The sequence below is a fragment of the Callospermophilus lateralis genome, chromosome 2 (assembly GCF_048772815.1).
Source record: "Callospermophilus lateralis isolate mCalLat2 chromosome 2, mCalLat2.hap1, whole genome shotgun sequence".
In the NCBI taxonomy this organism is placed as follows: Eukaryota; Metazoa; Chordata; class Mammalia; order Rodentia; family Sciuridae; genus Callospermophilus; species Callospermophilus lateralis.
Window position 1 is genome coordinate 28070471 of NC_135306.1, and position 19095 is coordinate 28089565.

Below are 19095 nucleotides of genomic sequence, written 5' to 3' on the forward strand. Positions count from 1 at the left end.
GACTTTAAAGCATCAGACTCTTCCCCAGAGTCTAGCCATATGTTTATTTTTTTTTTTTTTCAGGTTCTTGAACATGATAAACTTATTCTCTTCATTGTTTTTGTTTTTTTCCTAGAATGCTCTCTCCTATATTTACATTATGGGTGCCTGGACTTTTAATTCAAACACCATCTCTTCCTTTGAGGGAGGCTGCAGTGGAATAGTTATATCATGAACAGCCTTAAAACACTCTAAAATGCTTCCTAACTCATTTTTCCTCTAAGCTGCACATTTCAAGGAAACTCCATATTCTCTTTTGTAATTCCAGCCAGTCTTGTTCTTTCTCACTGTCCCAGTCCTTACTGGCCAACCTCCTCTTTGTATTTTTATATCTTTTTTTTTTGCATATGTCCATGTAATTTCTTACATGAACAGACCAAAAAACCACAAGAAAAAACAAAAAAGCCATCATCTCTGATAAGGAGAAAAGACCTGATGAATTCTTACAAAAAAAAAAAAAAAGGGGGGGGTCTAGGTATCATTGTTTTCAAAAAGTATGTAAATTCTACAATAGTGTGCAGCTCATATTTAGATAAAATATTTCTTTCCACAAATATACCACACTTTTAAAGCTATAATGTAGAAAAATGAAAACCAGCATTTTATAGAGAAGATCACAGCGCCTGCACTATTATCCTATTTGGTATGTAAAATAACAGATTGCTTGTATACAGAAATGTCACTAATATATTTTTTTAAAGACTTATAACAAAATTTCTTAGGAGTAACCAAGCTCATACACACTATCACTTCTGCAGATCTCTCAATTTACTTTAATATAAAATGTAGACAGAATTTTGTAGAATTAAGGAAAGTATGAGACATTAACACAAAATTTCTAAGATTGCCTCTTCCTACGGTGTCCCAAAGAGTGGGGACTGTGGTTCCCACAGGGTTTTTCTCATGGCAAGACTTTCCAAGTTCATTACTAGGAGACATTAAAGTTCCCTTTCTAGAGTTTTATCAGGGTAGGAGAAATGGATAACTATTAAGTAATCAAGAGCATTACGACCTAGAAGATGCTGCTCGATTTAGAGAGTAGTAAAATAGTGGTTATGCCAGAACTAAGGAATTAATGGGATCTATAAGTGTTTTTTACTTACATGTTTACAGCAAAGAGCAAAAAACAATGGAAATATCATGCAAGGAACAGCAGAACAGAAAAACAACTGGTAAAAAAAAATAAAGTCATCAGAAATGAAGAAAAGGGGAAAAAAGGGAAATAGAAAACAAAGTACGTAGGGCATTAAGCAAAAGTTGGATGAAATAACTTCATAGAGGTCATACAGAGCCATCAATGCTACTTCATTCTAATATGCTCAGATATCCATAGGAAATTGACTTACTCGCTCTTCAGCTTCTGTCAGTACATTCATAGCTCTCATATTGACATTTCTTCCTAGTTTCTCCTTCATTTCTTGCAACTTCTGAAGTCTCTGACCAGCTTCTTTGGGGTTATTAGTTTTGAAATCATAGGCACTATTAGGTTGGCCAAAGAGGTGTTTCTCTGAATTAATCCAGTCATAATCTTTCAACATTTTGGATACCTAGCCACATATGAAAACAGAAAGATCTATGATTGTTTAAAAAACATTTATAAACCAGTTTCATAAATATTTACTAACTTAAAATCAAATATTCGGGAGAAAAAAATACAATAATCATCTGAAAAATTGAGGTTCACCATTGACAGAAATAAGACTGAATATCTTTACCTAGAGCACAGGGTCAAGAAACAACAGATCTTATAGAAAGAGATCTTCCTATTACTTTAGCATTAGAAGAGGAGTCAACTCACAGAAATTTTTACAAGGTACAGACTGAGAATCATTTATCCAAAATGCTTAAGACCAGAAGTGAGTTTTTAAAAATAATTTGGAATATTTTTATATATACATAATGAGATATTTTGGGGAAGGAACCCCAGTCTTTAAAAAAAAAAATTCATTTATGTTCCATACATACCTTATATAATCTGAAGGTTAATTTTATGTATTTTTAATGTGCCTTTGTTTTGACTGACACATTACATAAGATGTGGAATAATGTCAGATTTTGGATTTTGAAGCAATTAAGATTTTTGGATTAAGATCCTTAAAGTACATACACAAAATATCTCCATTAAAACAAAAGGTAAGTTAGATCAGGCTCCTTTAGAGAGACTCTTTCAGATTTTACCAAAATGAATCTATTGCTTCAAAAAACAACTTGTGATGAGCTAAAATTCATGTAAAATGCTTAAGTCACAGGTTTAGTAAAATCATGGAAGCCTAATTCTGACTATGTAATAATTTTATCAAGATTAAAGTCTGAGGAAAAAAAATTGCCCTAATGTTGACTCTCTATTATTCCTGCTAGCTTCAGTATAATACTTCACAGTATTAATACCTCTTCATATAATACAATGAAAAAAATTTCAAATTATAGTTATTAAAGGCTTTCTTCTATAAGAATTAAGATTCATGCTAAATGGTAGAATCTAATCCTTATCAACTTGTCAACCATCACTAATTTCACGGGTATATGCTTATCCTTAGGCCCCAAAGCAAAATTATCATTTACAAAAGTCTACCATCTGTGCTGACTTTTAAGTCCTGTGAAAGTATTCCATAGGTGTTACTCATTCTTGTATCTTCAGTGCCCAGTATAGTAGCTGTTATTAACAGGCATGCCTAAATGTTTTTCAAAGAAAATATGTTTCAAAGATTTTAGCAGCACCACTGGCAAATACCTCCTTTTATCCCCTAAATAGCAAAACAGAAACAAAACAACAACAACCAAAACAAACAAACAAACAAAAAAACCCCAGCAATCACAAATACTAACATTTTTAATTACCAAAAACCATTAGTAGTAATATTGGTATTGGTAATATCTCAGTGATTCCACTACCACTAACTATTATGCTAAAAAGAAATCAACAGTAATGAAGTGGAAGATTATGATTTTTTTTAAGCCAAGAAGTGAACTTATATGGGCATCTATAATTCTTTCAGAGGGTGGAAAGACTATTTTGTATGTTCTTGATGATTCTTTTGAAGTTAAAGTTTTTGTACTTTCAGGATGCTTAAAAAGATCCCACGTGTGAAAAAAGCAGCAGGGTATTATACACTCATAGGAAAATATAATGGATGAATAGTTAAGACCATATGGATGTAGCCTTTCAACTAAACAACAAATTTCTGCAAAATTTTGTTTTCTTCTTTAAGGTACTGTAACACAGAAAGAAAGTTTTAAAAGTGACCAAAAAACTGTGGAATAATCTCAAAATAACTGTTTTTGTAAAACATCAGACTTTTTAATAAATTGAAAAAAACATCCTTTTATAAGACCATGTGAAAGGCAATTAAGTCTTTTAACAATGCCTATATATGTGTCCATGTGTGTGTGTATATATATTTATTTCACTGAATTTTTTAAGTTGAATTTGAAATAAAGTTAATGAAATATTTATCATTCCAGTACATTAATAGTTAGTTCTATCAATATTTAGGGATAAAAGCAGTTATTCACATGGGAAACCATTAAACATTAAATAAATACATCTTATTGAGGGGAACAAATACCTGAAATTAAATTTAAAAATAAAACATTTGTGACATTTGTTGAAAGTAAGTACTGTCGAGAAGCAGTTAAAATAGTGTGTGCTCAAATTATGTTAGGCTATTGTTCTGCCTTTTATATAAAGTTTTTCACTAAGCAGTCTACTAGAATTTTTTCAATGACCCAGAAACAAAAACTTGATTATTAATGATAAAAATAAACACAAACATGCCTTTGCCGCAGCATCTTCTGCTTCCCTTTTATGTTTGCTGATATTATGATCTAATTCCTTAATTTTAAGGTGAGAATCATTGTTTTGCTCCTTATGTTTTGCCACCTCTGCATATTTAGCTTTAATTACATGGTCTTGAGCTGTTATCACCTCTTTTTGCTTGGTCAACTCTTCTTGAGCTTTATTTACTGACTCCTAAAAGAAAGAAAAAAAATTAAAGAATAAAGTAAATGTTTTTATTTTACTAAAAGCTTGTCTGACAGACTTCTAGCAAGAAATCAATGTGATTACAATCAGATGGTCATCTAATATTCTACATTTTATATCCCCATTAAGATGACAATGAATTGACACACAGGACAAAGGGATGATTACCACTGGAAGTAAAACCTGCTGGGGAACAATGTTCATACAGAAAATAATAGTTTTTGATGAATACAGTGTAGATGGAATTAATTGGGTGGAAGGAGGGACTACTGGAAGCTGACCTGTGAGGTCTCTCAAAAAAGTAATATTCTGGCTAGTTTACAAGAAGATAATGTAACAGAATCCCAGATGACAGGAAGGGCAAAGATCAGAGAAAAGAGAGGGAGGCTGGGTCTTGCTCCTTCTCTATTCTGTAATATAAAGCATTTGGATCTTACCAAAGGTAACAGAAAGTCACAGCATTTGATTCTAACGCAGGGGTCAAAACAGAGAAATGGAAGAGAAAGCAAAGCTGTTTTGGAAGGAAGAGACCTATGGCACAAAAAAACCTTTTTTTTTTGGATAAGATTTATTGAACTCAGGAGCATTTAACCACTGAGCCACATCCCCAGCCCTTTTTTGTATTTTATTTAGAAACAAAGGGTCTCACTGAGTTGCTGAGGCTGACTTTGAACTCAGGATCCTGCTGCTTCAGCATCCCAAATCGATGGGATTATAGGCGTGGGCCACCCACACCCAGGGAAAAAATGTCTTGACCTGACTTTCACTATTATCATGCTTCCCAAAGTTGGGGCTGCTTAACTTCTGAAATGCTAACTGTCCTTGGGATTTACTGTACCAATATTCACAAATACCATTGCTTCCTCCTAGATCTTGAATATCCTTTTGGGTAAAGATATAATTCCAAACTCACACAAATGTGTATTTGAAACAACAAGAAAACAAAACAACACCAACAGCAGAAAACTCCTAGTTCAATTTATATTTAGGTTGGAGGAAAAACAAAGGGCAAAAACAAGTAAATAGAACGAACTGCCAAAAAACTCTAAGGAAGAACAGACCTCCTTAAAGTAGTTTACAAACACCAGTAAAAGTTTCAGGTATTTTTTAGGCATACTTATCAGAAAACCAGATAATTTTGAGCAACAAAAAATGCTCCATGTCAGGCTCTTAAATGATCCCAATATGATTTAATTTCCTGCCTAAATTGTACCATTAGAAGTCTTTCACAGGAAGGCAAATTCTGGCATTCACCTTAAACCTCAAAAGATATTTTAGCCGGCTGGGGTTGTGGTTCAGAGGTAGAGCACTTGCCTACCATGCATGAGGCACTGGGTTCGATCCTCAGCACCACATAAAAATAAAGATATTGTGTTTATCTATAACTAAAAAAAAGTAAATTAAAAAAAAAAAGATTTTAGCTTTTTAAAAACATTTCAAGAACAAAAAAAGGAAGTGAATAAAACTCTGCTAACTAAAAGAAATAAAGACAAAGGGTTATTAACTAAAACTACACTTGACAAAAACATGTTTACAAAGATTATTTTCCATCTGGAGTGTAAAGAATATACTGCAGATTTGACTGCCAATCTTTTTTACAATGGTAGAAAAATACAAAGGAAATCTATCACTTAAGACTGAACAGAAATGAAGTTTCAGTCTTGTTTATATCAATATGATTAGTTAGTAGGTAGGTAGTTTTTCTTTTCTTAGCTTCCCACAAGTGTGATTATTTACTCCTATCAGCAAAAGAAAATAATTTATAATGCAGAACCTGAATGAACAACCTTTAAAAACTAAGTGAGAACATTTTATACTTTTCTATTAAAAAGAAACAAATACCCTCTTAATGGAATTATGTTCACATTTTGATTTTGGTTTTTAGATCAAGAAAGGAGGGGATTATTTTCACATTTCTCTTTGAAAACTAATACATCCTTTTTAAAAATTCTACAACATGATGCTGATGAAATGTTAGCAGAAAATATGGAGGGACAGAATGAGATAAAAAAATAAAATCAAAAAGTTTACTTTGAAAGTAAAAAAGAAAACTGAATAGAAATGGAAAACATTAATCACTAACAAAACAAAGTGAGATGAATTGTGATTTTATAATCAAAAAGTGTAGTTAAAATTGTTATTCTCTTGTTCTATTTATGCAATAAATATGCTAAAAAAAAAATTGAATGTAGCCAAGACTAAAACCAAGAGGAAAATGCATTTTCCAAAACAATCATCTCAAGGGGAAAAACATAAAAAATATAGAAGCATCTGACAAAAGGGAAAATGTTTGTAAATGAACCAAAGTCCCCTGTTGACTGCCATGTACATTTAGTTCACATGAAACTCAAATGAGATATACTACTTATAAAAAATAATATCTATAGCTGATGAAAGAAACCTTGATAATGAAAGTGGTATTACAAAAAGGAAAGTACAAACAGAAATCAACAGAATTAAATATTCCACAAAAAATGATAGAGCATATTCATTATTCATGAAGGGCAGTCTCTAATACAAACTGTTGTAATACTGACTTCCAGGTAACAGTTTGTCTTTATAACATTTGAAATCCTCTCAACTCAAAATCTACCCTTCATTATCCTGCTTCTGAGAATGGAACATTTCTCCCTTCCCATCTGCAACCATACTAAGCCTCATCAATAAATGTTACCATATGGACAGTGTAGGAAGAAGGGACTCTGTGCTGGTTCCAGCATGCTTTTAACAAAAGCAGTTGCATCTGGCCTCAAAGCACGAGGCTTCACAAGTCTCCAGGATGGACACCATCTTGTGGCCAGTGTTCTAGAAATCTATTTCCAAGTAGGTACCACATACATGCAGCACTTCACTGTGGACAGCTTCTGCTGACATCTCAGAAAATATCACCACCGGTGGGCCACAGCTATGCCTTCTGCAACTAGATCTGGTCCACAGCCCTCTGAGTGGAATGGGGCTCTTTATCAAATATGTTCCTCAGCCCTAGGGGCTATTTCCTCTTTTTGTTGTTTCTTCATTTTTTAAGAATTCTCTTAACACCTTAGTGATCAATTTCCGCCATCCCAAACTTCTACTACAGTTAATAATTTTTTTCTTTAAACTCTGCTTGTCCCAACTAGTGTGTATTTTGTATTCTGAGTAGACTGAGACTTGAACAATTATTGATGTTATTTCAAGGTTCTTTTTGGATCTATAATCGCCATTTTTTGCCGTACACTCAAACCGTGACAAGAGTGAAAAGACAGAAAAATTAACGTGTATCTCAGTTTCTCCAATTTGATAAATCTTACCTTATTTTTAGCTACCTCAGCTGCCATTAATTCAATTTGACCTTCATAGGATTTGATAGCTTCATTTACAGCTTCAAGCTGTTGTTTACAGGATGCATGCTCTCTCTTGAGCTCTTCCAGCTCCAAAGTGATAGCTTCAACTTCCTAAACAAACACAATATTTAGGTATTCACACAAGTAATTAACTGTTGACAAATAAATATAGGGCTAAAAATTAACAGTAGTCTCATTGTCAACTAACCCACAGCTTAGTTATCAACAACTCAGCTACCAAAAGCACATGTTAAACTGCCTCCCCAGAAAAAGGGGAAAATGGAAGTCATGTTTAAAAGATGTGGAACAAATTATAATTTTTATTTAAATTATAAACCCCTAATTTTTATGGATTTAAATAACTGTATTGATTCCTTTGTCTTTTTATTCATATAAGGAAAATAATACAAAATTCTACTTAACAGATGAATTAGTTTTTTTTAAACAAAATTATTCAATGTGCAAAAAAGTCATCTTCTTAATTTTCTTTTTACCATTATAAACTTTCAATTCACTAGAAAATACTTTGTGCTGCTATTTAATAACAGAATCTTAAGTTAGGTTAAGAAAATTGAAAGGTAGAGATGGATGGAAATGATAGGAAAGATTTAGTATTAGGAGACAAAAAGAGAGGTTCAAATTCCAGCTCTGATACTATTCAAAAACTGTGAAGTACCACAAGTCTACAATTCAATGTAAACACAGCACACTTTGTTTTCATTCATGTAATTACTTATGAAACAGAAACATCAACTTGCTGAATCTCTGATATGATACAGTTCCACTGTATCATAAACTCCTGAAAGAAGCAATTACTAAGAGGCTACTTTGTTCTTTACCTAAAATCTGTAAGTTAATGCACCCCAAACTCACGTGAGACACTCAATTACAGGGTTTTCTTTGGCTTACAAATTCCTAAATAACACAACTCACTTTTAGATTTTGGGATCAATATTAATGAATAAGATCAATCCATGATGTTCTACCATTTTCTGCTTTATGTTGACTTTAAAAGATTGGCTCCATTTCAAGAAAGCTTACCTGTTGTTTTTCTTTCATTTTCTTACTAGATGCATCTGCCTTTGTTTTGGCACAATTCAGTTTTTTCTGAGCATCTTTTAGTTCTCTCTCTCTTTCAGCTTCTGCATTTTTCATTTTATTCTCCAACACTTCATATTTTTCTTCTGCTTTTTTTTGAATTTCTTTGGTGTTTTTTAAGGTCTCCTCACTTTCCTCTGGATCATAAAGTAGTTAAATTAACAATTATCGACAGACTTATAAATTCAACTTTTAATATAATAAATGGCCTGAAAAATGAGAAGCTAGAGTTTAAAAAAATTAACTATTATAACCATATTCTAAAGATTGTATAGTGAAACAAATACTATAAGAGCCATATTTCAATTATCTAAAGATCTATGAAATTATTTCTAATCAGCAACATCAATTTTACCTACAACTTACCTACTTTTAAGTTTTTGAGTAACTTACCAAAAAGATCACAATTCATATATACATACATACACATGTGTATATGTGTACATAATCTATGCGTACATATACATATAATTTACATATACAAACACATACGTCTGTGTGTGTGTAGGGCCTCATACATGAAAAACACACATCCTAACACTAAGCTATGTCCTAGTCCCACAGTTCATATTTTTAATATAGCTAATTCCTAAAACCAGAACTAATAGGACAGCCATGGTATTTTTCAGTGATTTTAAATGCCCACTTATACACATTCAAAGAACCTCTCATTAGAGAAACACTGTGAGAACATATCTAGGATAAAGTATGAAAAAAATATTAAAAAAATAAAAGAGCAAGATGGGCTTGGTGGCACATGCTTGTAATCCCAATGGCTCAAGTGGCTGAGGCAGGAGGATTGTAAGTTCAAAGCCAGCCTCAGTAATTTAGCGAGGCCCTGAGCAACTCAATAAGACCTGTCTCAAAATAAAATATAAAAACAGGTTAGAGTTGTGGCTCAGTGGTTAACTGCCCATGGGTTCAATCCCTGGTAACAAAAACAAACAAAAACAAGATAGAATGGAAATGTTAATGTAACAATTGAAACACATATAAGTGTTAGGTCCTAGGTGCAAACATGACTCTAGAAGCCATGTCGAAACAGTATTTTATACTACTTTTCATTGCAGAATAAAAATACTAATGGAGAAACAGGTATGTGGATATTGTAGGAGGAATGACAAAAATAAATTTTCATATACAAATCTGATGAAAAGTGCAAGAAGGTTTGCACTTATTTAGGGGAATGGCCATAACTGAATACAATTAACATTAAAAACTTTTATGACAAAAATACTATAAATAATGTTAAAAGATAATAAGCCAACAACATCTATAATGCACATAACTTACAAGAAACTGTAATTATGAGAAAAAAAAAACCTAACAGAAGAAAAAGAAAAGAGCGAAACAGAAAATTCACAGGAGAAACCCAACAATGCAATAAACATACAATAAATATACAAAAATAGATCCCAAAATTAAATACTTATTAAAAAGCTGATGTGCTATCTCTTCCCAATCAGCAGACTAGAGAATTTTAAAAATCTAGAAATGATCTGAAGAAATGAATACTTTCACATGCCACTGGTGGAAATGAACAGTGCTAAAAATGGACAGAACTCTGGTGACATATAATGAGGATGACCTAAGACCCTGAAGTTCCATATTGGATTTAATCTACAGAAATGCTCCCACATAAGCCAGGCATGGTGGTACATGCCTCTAATCCCAGAGGCCTGGGAGGCTGAGGCAAGAAGATTTTAAGTTCAAAGCCAGCCTCAGGAACAGTGAAAGTGCTAAGCAATTCAGTGAGACCCTGTCTCTAAATAAAATACAAAAAAGGGCTGGGGATGTGGCTCAGTGGTCGAATGCCCCTGAGTTCAATCCTCGGTATGGAAAAAAAAAAAAAAAAATACTCCCACACGTGTCTTAAATATAACTGAATCTTCAAAATGTAAAGAATTTTAACATAAACATGTTAAGCTCAAAATATTTTGATATTACCAATTGTTCTTTTAAGGGCATCTAATTCTTCTTGTTGTTTGTGATATGAGCTTTGCTGAAGCTTGGTTTGTAACAAATCTGCCTCTTCTGTTTTCATCTCCCACTGTTGTTTTAGTTGGCGATACCTTAGAAAAAGAAGTTTGTAATAAATGTTTTTCCTGGTATATGAGACATGCATTCAAAATCAGGTTCTCACCTAAAATAAACTCACATACATTATAAACAATATTAGATACAACTAGTTATCAAGAAAAGTTGATGACTTTCAAGATTTTGGGGCATCTACTCAAGTCTGATCTGGTCACTAAACTAGTTATAAAAATAGTCTTAATAATAATAAAAAATAACTTCTGAATAAATAAGTTTTCTCACAAATAATCTCACCTGCTGATTCATACCTAAAACTACCCACAAAATACCACAAAAATAAGACAATTCCTAAAATTACATAAAGTTTCAAAAATATAGTTACCTACTTATTCCCATTTTTAAACAGTAATAATATTAATATTCCCCTTTTTGTAATGAGACAGTTTGTGAAAACATGGAATTGACCTTAGTCATCTGTAATGGACTTCCTTGTGCAAATCCTGTAATATTACCTTGGTTCTGACGGCTTAGTCATCTCTTTGGAAGATATTTGGCTATTTCAGTTGTAGTGAAATTTCAAGTTAATGAGTCACAAGATTACCGTGTCACTAGAAATTGATGAAGTTTGAGGGAAAAGGAAACAACTCAAAAAATATTAACACTATCTTGAATATTTGTGATTGAAACTCTTGCTCACCAATAATTAAAGTAACTTCAAGACATGTAAAAAATGTGAGATGGACATTTGAAGAAAAATGTACACTGATTTCCTAACACAATATGAAAGAATAGCTTTAGCTGATGCTTATAGTCTTATATTTTTCTAAATCTATTTTATTTCTTTCAGTGCCACATTTGTCACAGAACAAATGATCTAATGAAACTAACTGAACAAAATTAACAGATCCAAGCCAAATGTAACTGAACTCATTGCCTTGAGAAGGATTCTGCATGGCACAGAAAAATTTTGTTGCATCATTCACACAGAAAAAGTTCATTTACTCTCTTGTTAATTTTTGTTACTAAATGTAAAATGAAGAGGGCTTTACATGTTTGTGACATCTGAAAGAGGCCGTTTTAATACTAACTGTATTTTGAAATGGCCAATTTGAATATGAAAATTTCTTTCATAATACAATATCTCAAGAGTCTTGGTATCATTTTAAGCTTTGATAATTTCAAAAATTAAATGCTATCAATGTACCCTTCCCCAAATTGAACATATATTTAGATTTTTTTACATTTATTTAATACTGTGAATTCTGAATGTTTTCATCACTTCCTTTTTGTCTTCAGAGAGACTAAAAAAATTTACAATTAAACATTCTAACAATGCATTTTCTACATTTACAGTACTTCTGATGAAACTATTATAAAGTGAGTGGAGACGTTCCTGGGCCTGTTCACAGGGCCTGTTCACAATTATCCTTCAGGTGTTTACTCAGTAGTCATGTTCATAGTGAGCTTTTCATGACCATCCAATCAAAATATCAGCACCTCTTTCCTTCTTAGAACTACGTAACATATTTTACCAATTTATCTTATTTCCTCAACTATATGAAAACTAGATAAAGAGAGATTTATCAGATTTACTGCTATGAAGAGTACATGGTACATATAGAAGGCATTCAACAAATATGTAATTGAGTGAAAATGTTAAGTGACAAAAAAAGATTACAAAGTGAAAATATGCATACACCTAAATTATAACTGAAAAGAAGTACTGCTGAGTATACATGCATACCTTTATCTACACTCACACGGAAGAAACACTATAAGGGAACGTTAAAATCTTAGAACTGACTCCTTGACATGAACTTTACTTCCTCCTTCAGCAACCTAGTGATCTTGGGACAGCCAGAATGCTGCTAAACTTAGTGCAGACACCTGATTCATGCTCCACTGTTTAGAGTAAGATAAAATCAAGAACTCAAGTATCCTATGATACTCCAGAATACCTAAGGGTTTCCTCAACAACCCCAAGAGTATACCAACAGTGTACATCAGTAGGGAGAACACAGTATTTCACCTTTATTTCCTCCTCTTGCTTAATTAAAATTTGCAAAACATTCCTTTTGACTCTCAATTTATTCAAATATTTTAAACAAAACCAAAGTTATGAATTTGTTTAAACAGAAGTAAATTTTGTATCATTTTCTGCCACACAAATCTTTGAGATACATATATGGCTTAATACAACATAAGTCTTACTTTTCAGCAGTGTTTTTAAGACCCGCCAATTCTTCCTCTAGAGCCTGTAGCTCGCTCTCCTTAATTCTCAGCTCATCTTGAACATCTTTGAGTTCTTGAAACTTGGTTAAAATAGAAGCTGCCTGGGATCGAGCACCTGATAGAGGCAAAATGAAATAGTTTATTAAACAATAAAGTATTTCCTAAGAGAATTATAATGGAAAGAATTTAACAGCAAATCCTTCGTGAACTTACAAAGATACAGATTTCATTCCTTCACCAAAACTGAATAACACATACAACCGATAAAAAACAATTCTAAGTAGATATGGTATATTATTTATTCTAAATAACCACTGCCTATCCTTCCCAGGCCCACTTTCTACCTCAATGATATTGGAGTTGGTAATGTGATTTGCTCTGGCCAATATAATGGGAAATTTGCCTCTTCTAAAAATAAATTTTGAAAAGCAACACATAATTAACCACTTGCTTTCCCTCTGCCATGAGAAAAGCATGTTCAAGATAGGGACTACTTCTCTTTTAGTATGAATCACAGAATAAAAACAACACACAGCACAGGGTAAATGTAATATGATTATGGAATAAACTATTGTAAGCTATTAAGATTTGGGGGTTATTTGTTGCCACGTCATAATCTGGTCTAAGCTCTGACACAGCACAGCTAAAGAGTACACTGAATTTACGTTAGTGTACAAGCGCCCATAATCATCAGTCTTGAATCATTCCATTGATAAGAAAACTGTTGGTTTCATGGAAGAATGCTAAGGTCAACTAGTAATGCTATTACGTTAATAAGATATGGGATTACATACTTGCCATCTATTAAGTAGGAACTTTAAAGAACATCTAAATAAATGAGATCTAAAAAGTTTCTCCTGTTTTAGATATTTAATAAACATACTAAGTTTATCTTCCATTTACAGAGACAAGTCATTTCAATGTGTACTGGATGTAGAAATACCCAGTGCCACAAGGAATCAGACACATAGTCAGAAGTAGCTCGGCAAGGTGAACTTTACTTCTGCAAAAAAGTATACTACCGGGCTGGCGATGTGGCTCAAGCGGTAGCGTGCTTGTCTTGCATGGGCAGGGCGCTGGGTTCGATCCTCAGCACCACATAAAAATAAAAAATAAAGATCTTGTGTCCACTGAAAACTAAAAAATAAATATTAAAAAAAAATTCTCTTTAAAAAAAAAGTATACTACCAAACTAAGTCTGGCAAATATAAAATTATAAAAATATAATATAATATAAAGGGAGGGCAAATGGTAGGGCTATACAGGCTGGGGAGCTCAGAATGGCTAACTGGGCTATTTAAGGAATTTTATTATACCTTTATTTGTTCCCACCTCCCTTGGTCATTGTGGCAGGAAAGTCTTCTTGAGGTGAATGCATTCTGACATGTACACAGCTCTTACTTCTTTACCTAAGTTACTATTTCTCAACAGAGAGATTTCTATCTCTGTTGGTTACACTGACCCCTTCCTCTATTTCCTGTTTCTCAAGGTGCTGTTCAGGTACACGGACTCTGCCACATCCATAGGCTATGGTGCTATTGTATAACTTTCCATCCTACTCTATTTCCATTCTGGCTGCCATTCTTACATCCCAATTTTACATTTAAGGCTAAATGCTACATTCTGAAAATAGACCACCAGCCTTTTTATTTCTCACATTAAGGAATCTGACACTTGAACATGGAATTCATTTAATTGGCCTACTAAGATAATAACTCACTGATATCTCAAGAGGCATTATATTGCCTACTGGGTTAAAAGTAAAAAAACATAAACTGTGAAATCAAACTTCCTGAATTAGAAAACCAAGTTTTGCTATTTATTAGCAATTTATTTAATCACTTTGTCTTAATGTTTTCAAATGCATTTTGAAGATGATAGTAATATGCCCACCTTATAGCTGTTATTAGAGATTAAATGAATTATTTAAAGCCCAAATAATAGGGTTTTATAAAGTGATAAAAATGTTCAATATATGCATAGTCCAATTACCCATTAACAGTTTGTGGTTTCTGAGCCCTTGAAATGTGACTAGTGCAAGTGAGGAAATTATTTTAAGTTAATTTCATTAACATAGAATCACATATGGCTTGTTGCTACTGTACTGGAAAACAATATGAACACTGTCTAATACAGAGTAAGTATTATTCCCTGTTTCTTGTATTATCACTTGATACAGATATAGAAAATTGATACGACAAATATTAGAACAAGAAGATATTCACTAAGAATTGCCTTAGGCATTAAGAAACTATGTTAAAGGTTTTTACTTTTAACAGGACAATGGCAGCATTGATGTGAGTTAGCAAGTTTCCTAAAGAAAGTGGTTAGGCTAAAAAATTAATTAAAGGACTTCATTTTCCTTCTGTGCAGATGGGCAAAAGGTAAGAAGCAAGCAAGCAAGAACATCTTAATATCAATATTCCAGTGACTGAAATACCCTGATAAGACAAAAAGCAAGAATAAATAGGAGTAGATTTGACACAAATAAGTTATAAAGTTGATTAATACCCAAAAGCTCCTGAGGAGTATGACACTGTATAATTTCCCAATATCACATGGTCAGTATTTAAAGGTTAAATTTGATCCTTGGATTTATATTAATTAAGGCTTTGGAAATAAGTATATATTTGATCTTAAGTGTTGAACCTAGATGCTAGAATTGGTTATAATCAAAGACTGGGAATAATCTCAATTCTACTATTCCCTATTTTAAAAATAAAGGGTGGGGGACAGCCAGAAAGCCCCATCCTATTTACTATACAGAACTATAAAAACAAAGATACAAAACTTACCTCCACTCAATGTTCCATGAGGATCAAATACATCACCTCCTAGAGTTACAGTTCTAGTCATTATCCTTTTATCAAAGGCCACTTTTTTGGCGTTATCCATACTGTCACAAACTAATGTTGTTCCAAAGACAAATTCCATTGCTTTCTGAAGTTCTGGTTTGTAGTCAACCAGGGAAAGAGCCACATGAACATTATCAGGACCAACCTATGAGCCAAAGAATAGATAAGCCATATAGACCCTACTATTTTTCCTTTCAAATATTATTCTATAAGATAGTAAGAAATACTATAATAGAGATTTAAGTAATACAAGTTTAGTAAAGTAACTGTAGGGCTGGGGGTATAGCTCAGTAGTAGAATGCTTGCCTAGTATATGGTTCTTTTCAATCTCTAGTACTGTCAAAAAAAGGAAAAAAAAAAAGTTTAAACACTGAAAGATCTATTACTATATAAAAATCTTTAGCTAAACTACCAAACATTAGGAGAATTTCTATCAAGAAGGAACCAATACCAAATTCCTAAATCTAAAATGCACTAAGTAAACACAAGTTTCTTAAACTCTTGGATCAATACAATATATAATGTTTTGTTTTCCATCATTAGTAATCTGGTTAGTACACAGTGAATATTTTTTCATTCAAATTAAACATATGAAAGTAGCTAATGACCACTTATAGAAATAAAAACATATTTAATAAATTAGAGTAAAAAAGAATAGAAAGATTTGTCAGTCTTCTATTTTGATCCAACTGCCTTTATACAATCTTTGTTAAGATTGCTCATCTTTTCAAAAAAAAAAAAGCTTAAATTCCTTACTAACAGCTGCAGAAATGACAACAAAGACAGCTCTAGTTAATATTGTGTTCACTTATTTGCTTTTACATAGTAGCTACCATTCAACAGGTCTGGCTATATAGGATCTGAGAAGTGTTTTTGCTGTTACATGAAAACTCAATTAACTTTTAACATAAGAACTTGACCTACGGCTAAACTCACTTCCTAATCCAATGTTGATTTGTTTTTAAATAAAGAAAGTACAAACCAAAAAACATTATCTTTCAATTACTCTGCATTCATCTTTCCTCTTCTGAGAGTACACTTTTCAATATAGCAACATTTTCAAATAATTTTCATTGGAAACTTCTTGATTTCAATAAGGACAGTAGATATCCACTTAATATCTTAATTACAAATGTTATTTATAGGTTTTATAGAACTGTCTTTTAAACTCATGCACTTCAAATGTCTGTTCAATAACAAACTAATTTTGCTGCTAAATGTTATTGATTAACTTCATAATTAAGTATTATACATCATAACATCTTTTTAAATATTTCCTTATACATATCTGTTTTCTTATTAACTGTCATTGCACTTCAGATCTACTTTAGCAGTTGAATGGGCTGAATAGCAATCTAGAATTATGGATGCCTTCCATAATGGTTACTATCATGAGCAGATCACATCTTGGAGAATTTCAGAATTTTCTAAAAGTTCAATTCTACCCATTCAGAAACTAGGAATGCAATTTTCACTATCACCTAATAGTCATGTGACTTGACTTAATACTAATTTTTAAAGTATCAAAGGGAGTTCCAGCCTTCATTTCTTCTATTCTAGTGTCTTCATTACTTTTCTTGACATCTAATTGCACATGAGTCAATAATAAGTCTTCTCTATCTTAATTTTTTTAAATGGTAACAAAATTAAAATGTTGTGGTTCTGTATGACTATATCCTCCCAAATTGATGCCTACGTTAAAAAAAGATTGAATATATATATATATAACATAAAATAAGACTTACAAGATTCTGAGCAACCCTCAGAGTTTCTGGAGCAATACATCTGGCCGTAATTTTATTGAGTGGAATTATAGTGTAACATCGCTTCAATTCTCCCTTTTCTAGTAGCTTTTTACCAGTAACCTAAAACAAGAATTTGAAATTTAAAAAAAATTAATGAAAAAAAAAAACTCATTAAAATAGAAAGAATACAAGTTTAGGAATCCATAATGAAGTAACAGTTTAGTATATTTGATGATAATTATTAGTCAAGTTCTACAACAGGTTGCAGAACTATCTTTCACACTAATCAGAGAAGCTATAAGTCCTTTCACACAATTTCTGTTCCAGTTCTTCTCTGGATCCCTAACAGAAAAGTTGAGAAAAATTAACATATTAAATCTTCTATCTCAAATGAAAAGATTAAGAATATGTAAAATGAATTATTACTCAGCCTTAAAAAAGGAAATGTTGCCATTTGCAAGAACATGAACGAACCTAGAAGAATTTAAGCTAAGTGCTACAAGCCAGACATGGGAAAACACTTGTAATTTCTAGATGTGCAAAATCTTAAAATAAAAATAAAACAAAAAAGAAATGTAACTAATTAGAGTAGAATAGAAGGCTACTAGGGATGGGGAGGGGAGGAAATGAAAAGAAGTAGTTTGTAGGCCAAAGGGTATATATTTGCAGTTATACAGGATAAGTAAGTGTAGAGATTTAGAAATATAATATACAACATGAGGACTATAGTTAATATTATATTGATTGTAAAAAAACTAGGCAAGAGAATTGATTTTAGGTGCTCCTACCACCATAGGAAAAACAAAAAGGCAATCATGCAAGGTGATAGATATGTATGTTTGATTATAGTAGCTCTATGTGTATGTATCAAAATATGTTATACATGTTACAAATATATCAAAAAACATAAAATGTAAAAAACACAATGAATTATATTTGATAATAATTATTATGAAACACTGACATAAATAAGAACATTCTAAAGAGAAAAAAAGAGAAGTGAAAAATGCAGGCAAATCCAATGTAACCATGATATGGGGGTGGGTGGATGACATTAAAAAAGGTTATTCCTAGATCACTTAAAAAATTTAAATCAACACAAATTTGCACAGGGAAAAAAAATTTAAAACTATAATTGGCAATGTGCATTCTGAGTTCCTGAGTAAACATGAAACTTTATCAAGAAGTCACTGACTTAGCCAGGTATGGGGGCACATGCATGTAATCCTAGTTATTCAGGAGGCTGAAATAAGAGGATTGCAAATTTGAGGCCAGCCTGGGCAATTTAGGGAGACCTGTTTCAAAATAAAAAATAAAAAGGGGTGGGAATGTAGCTCAATGGTAGAACACTTGCCTACCATGTGCAAGTCTCCAATACTTAAAAAAAAAAAAAAAAAGTCATTAATTTCATCATATAGAGATAACTGACCTAAGAAAATTTTAAAACATCAAAAAAAAAAAAAAGTCCAATTATTGTAGCAGTATGTGATTCTTCAAGCAAACACCTATTTCAAATTTTACTTTAATTAAAATTAATTTACCTCTGTATCCACTACAACATTGTAGAGTCGTTCTCCAGCTACCAGTTCTAAAGCTGTGGTTGTAGAACTATCTTTAACACTAATCAGAGAAGCTACAAGTCCTTTCACACAATTTCTGTTCCAGTTCTTCTCTGGATCCCTAACAGAAAAGTTGAGAAAAATTAATCTTAGGCAACAAAATAGAAAAATTTAAACTTTCCTAGTTAAAAGCTCTTTTGAGCAGCATATTAAACTAAAATGAAA

General features: G+C 32.2%; 1 protein-coding gene across 1 annotated transcript in view; it reads right to left on the reverse strand.

The window, feature by feature from the left end:
- Nucleotides 1-19095, reverse strand: part of Smc2 (structural maintenance of chromosomes 2) — a 49732-nt gene that overhangs the window by 10682 nt on the left and 19955 nt on the right. The window contains exons 13-21 of the mRNA XM_076843232.2: nt 18853-18991; nt 17312-17431; nt 15507-15711; nt 12691-12826; nt 10390-10514; nt 8386-8579; nt 7312-7455; nt 3815-4009; nt 1386-1586 (exon numbers count right to left, since the gene is read on the reverse strand). Of these exons, the coding sequence (XP_076699347.1) occupies nt 1386-1586; nt 3815-4009; nt 7312-7455; nt 8386-8579; nt 10390-10514; nt 12691-12826; nt 15507-15711; nt 17312-17431; nt 18853-18991 (1459 nt within the window). The remainder of the gene's footprint in view (nt 1-1385; nt 1587-3814; nt 4010-7311; nt 7456-8385; nt 8580-10389; nt 10515-12690; nt 12827-15506; nt 15712-17311; nt 17432-18852; nt 18992-19095) is intronic.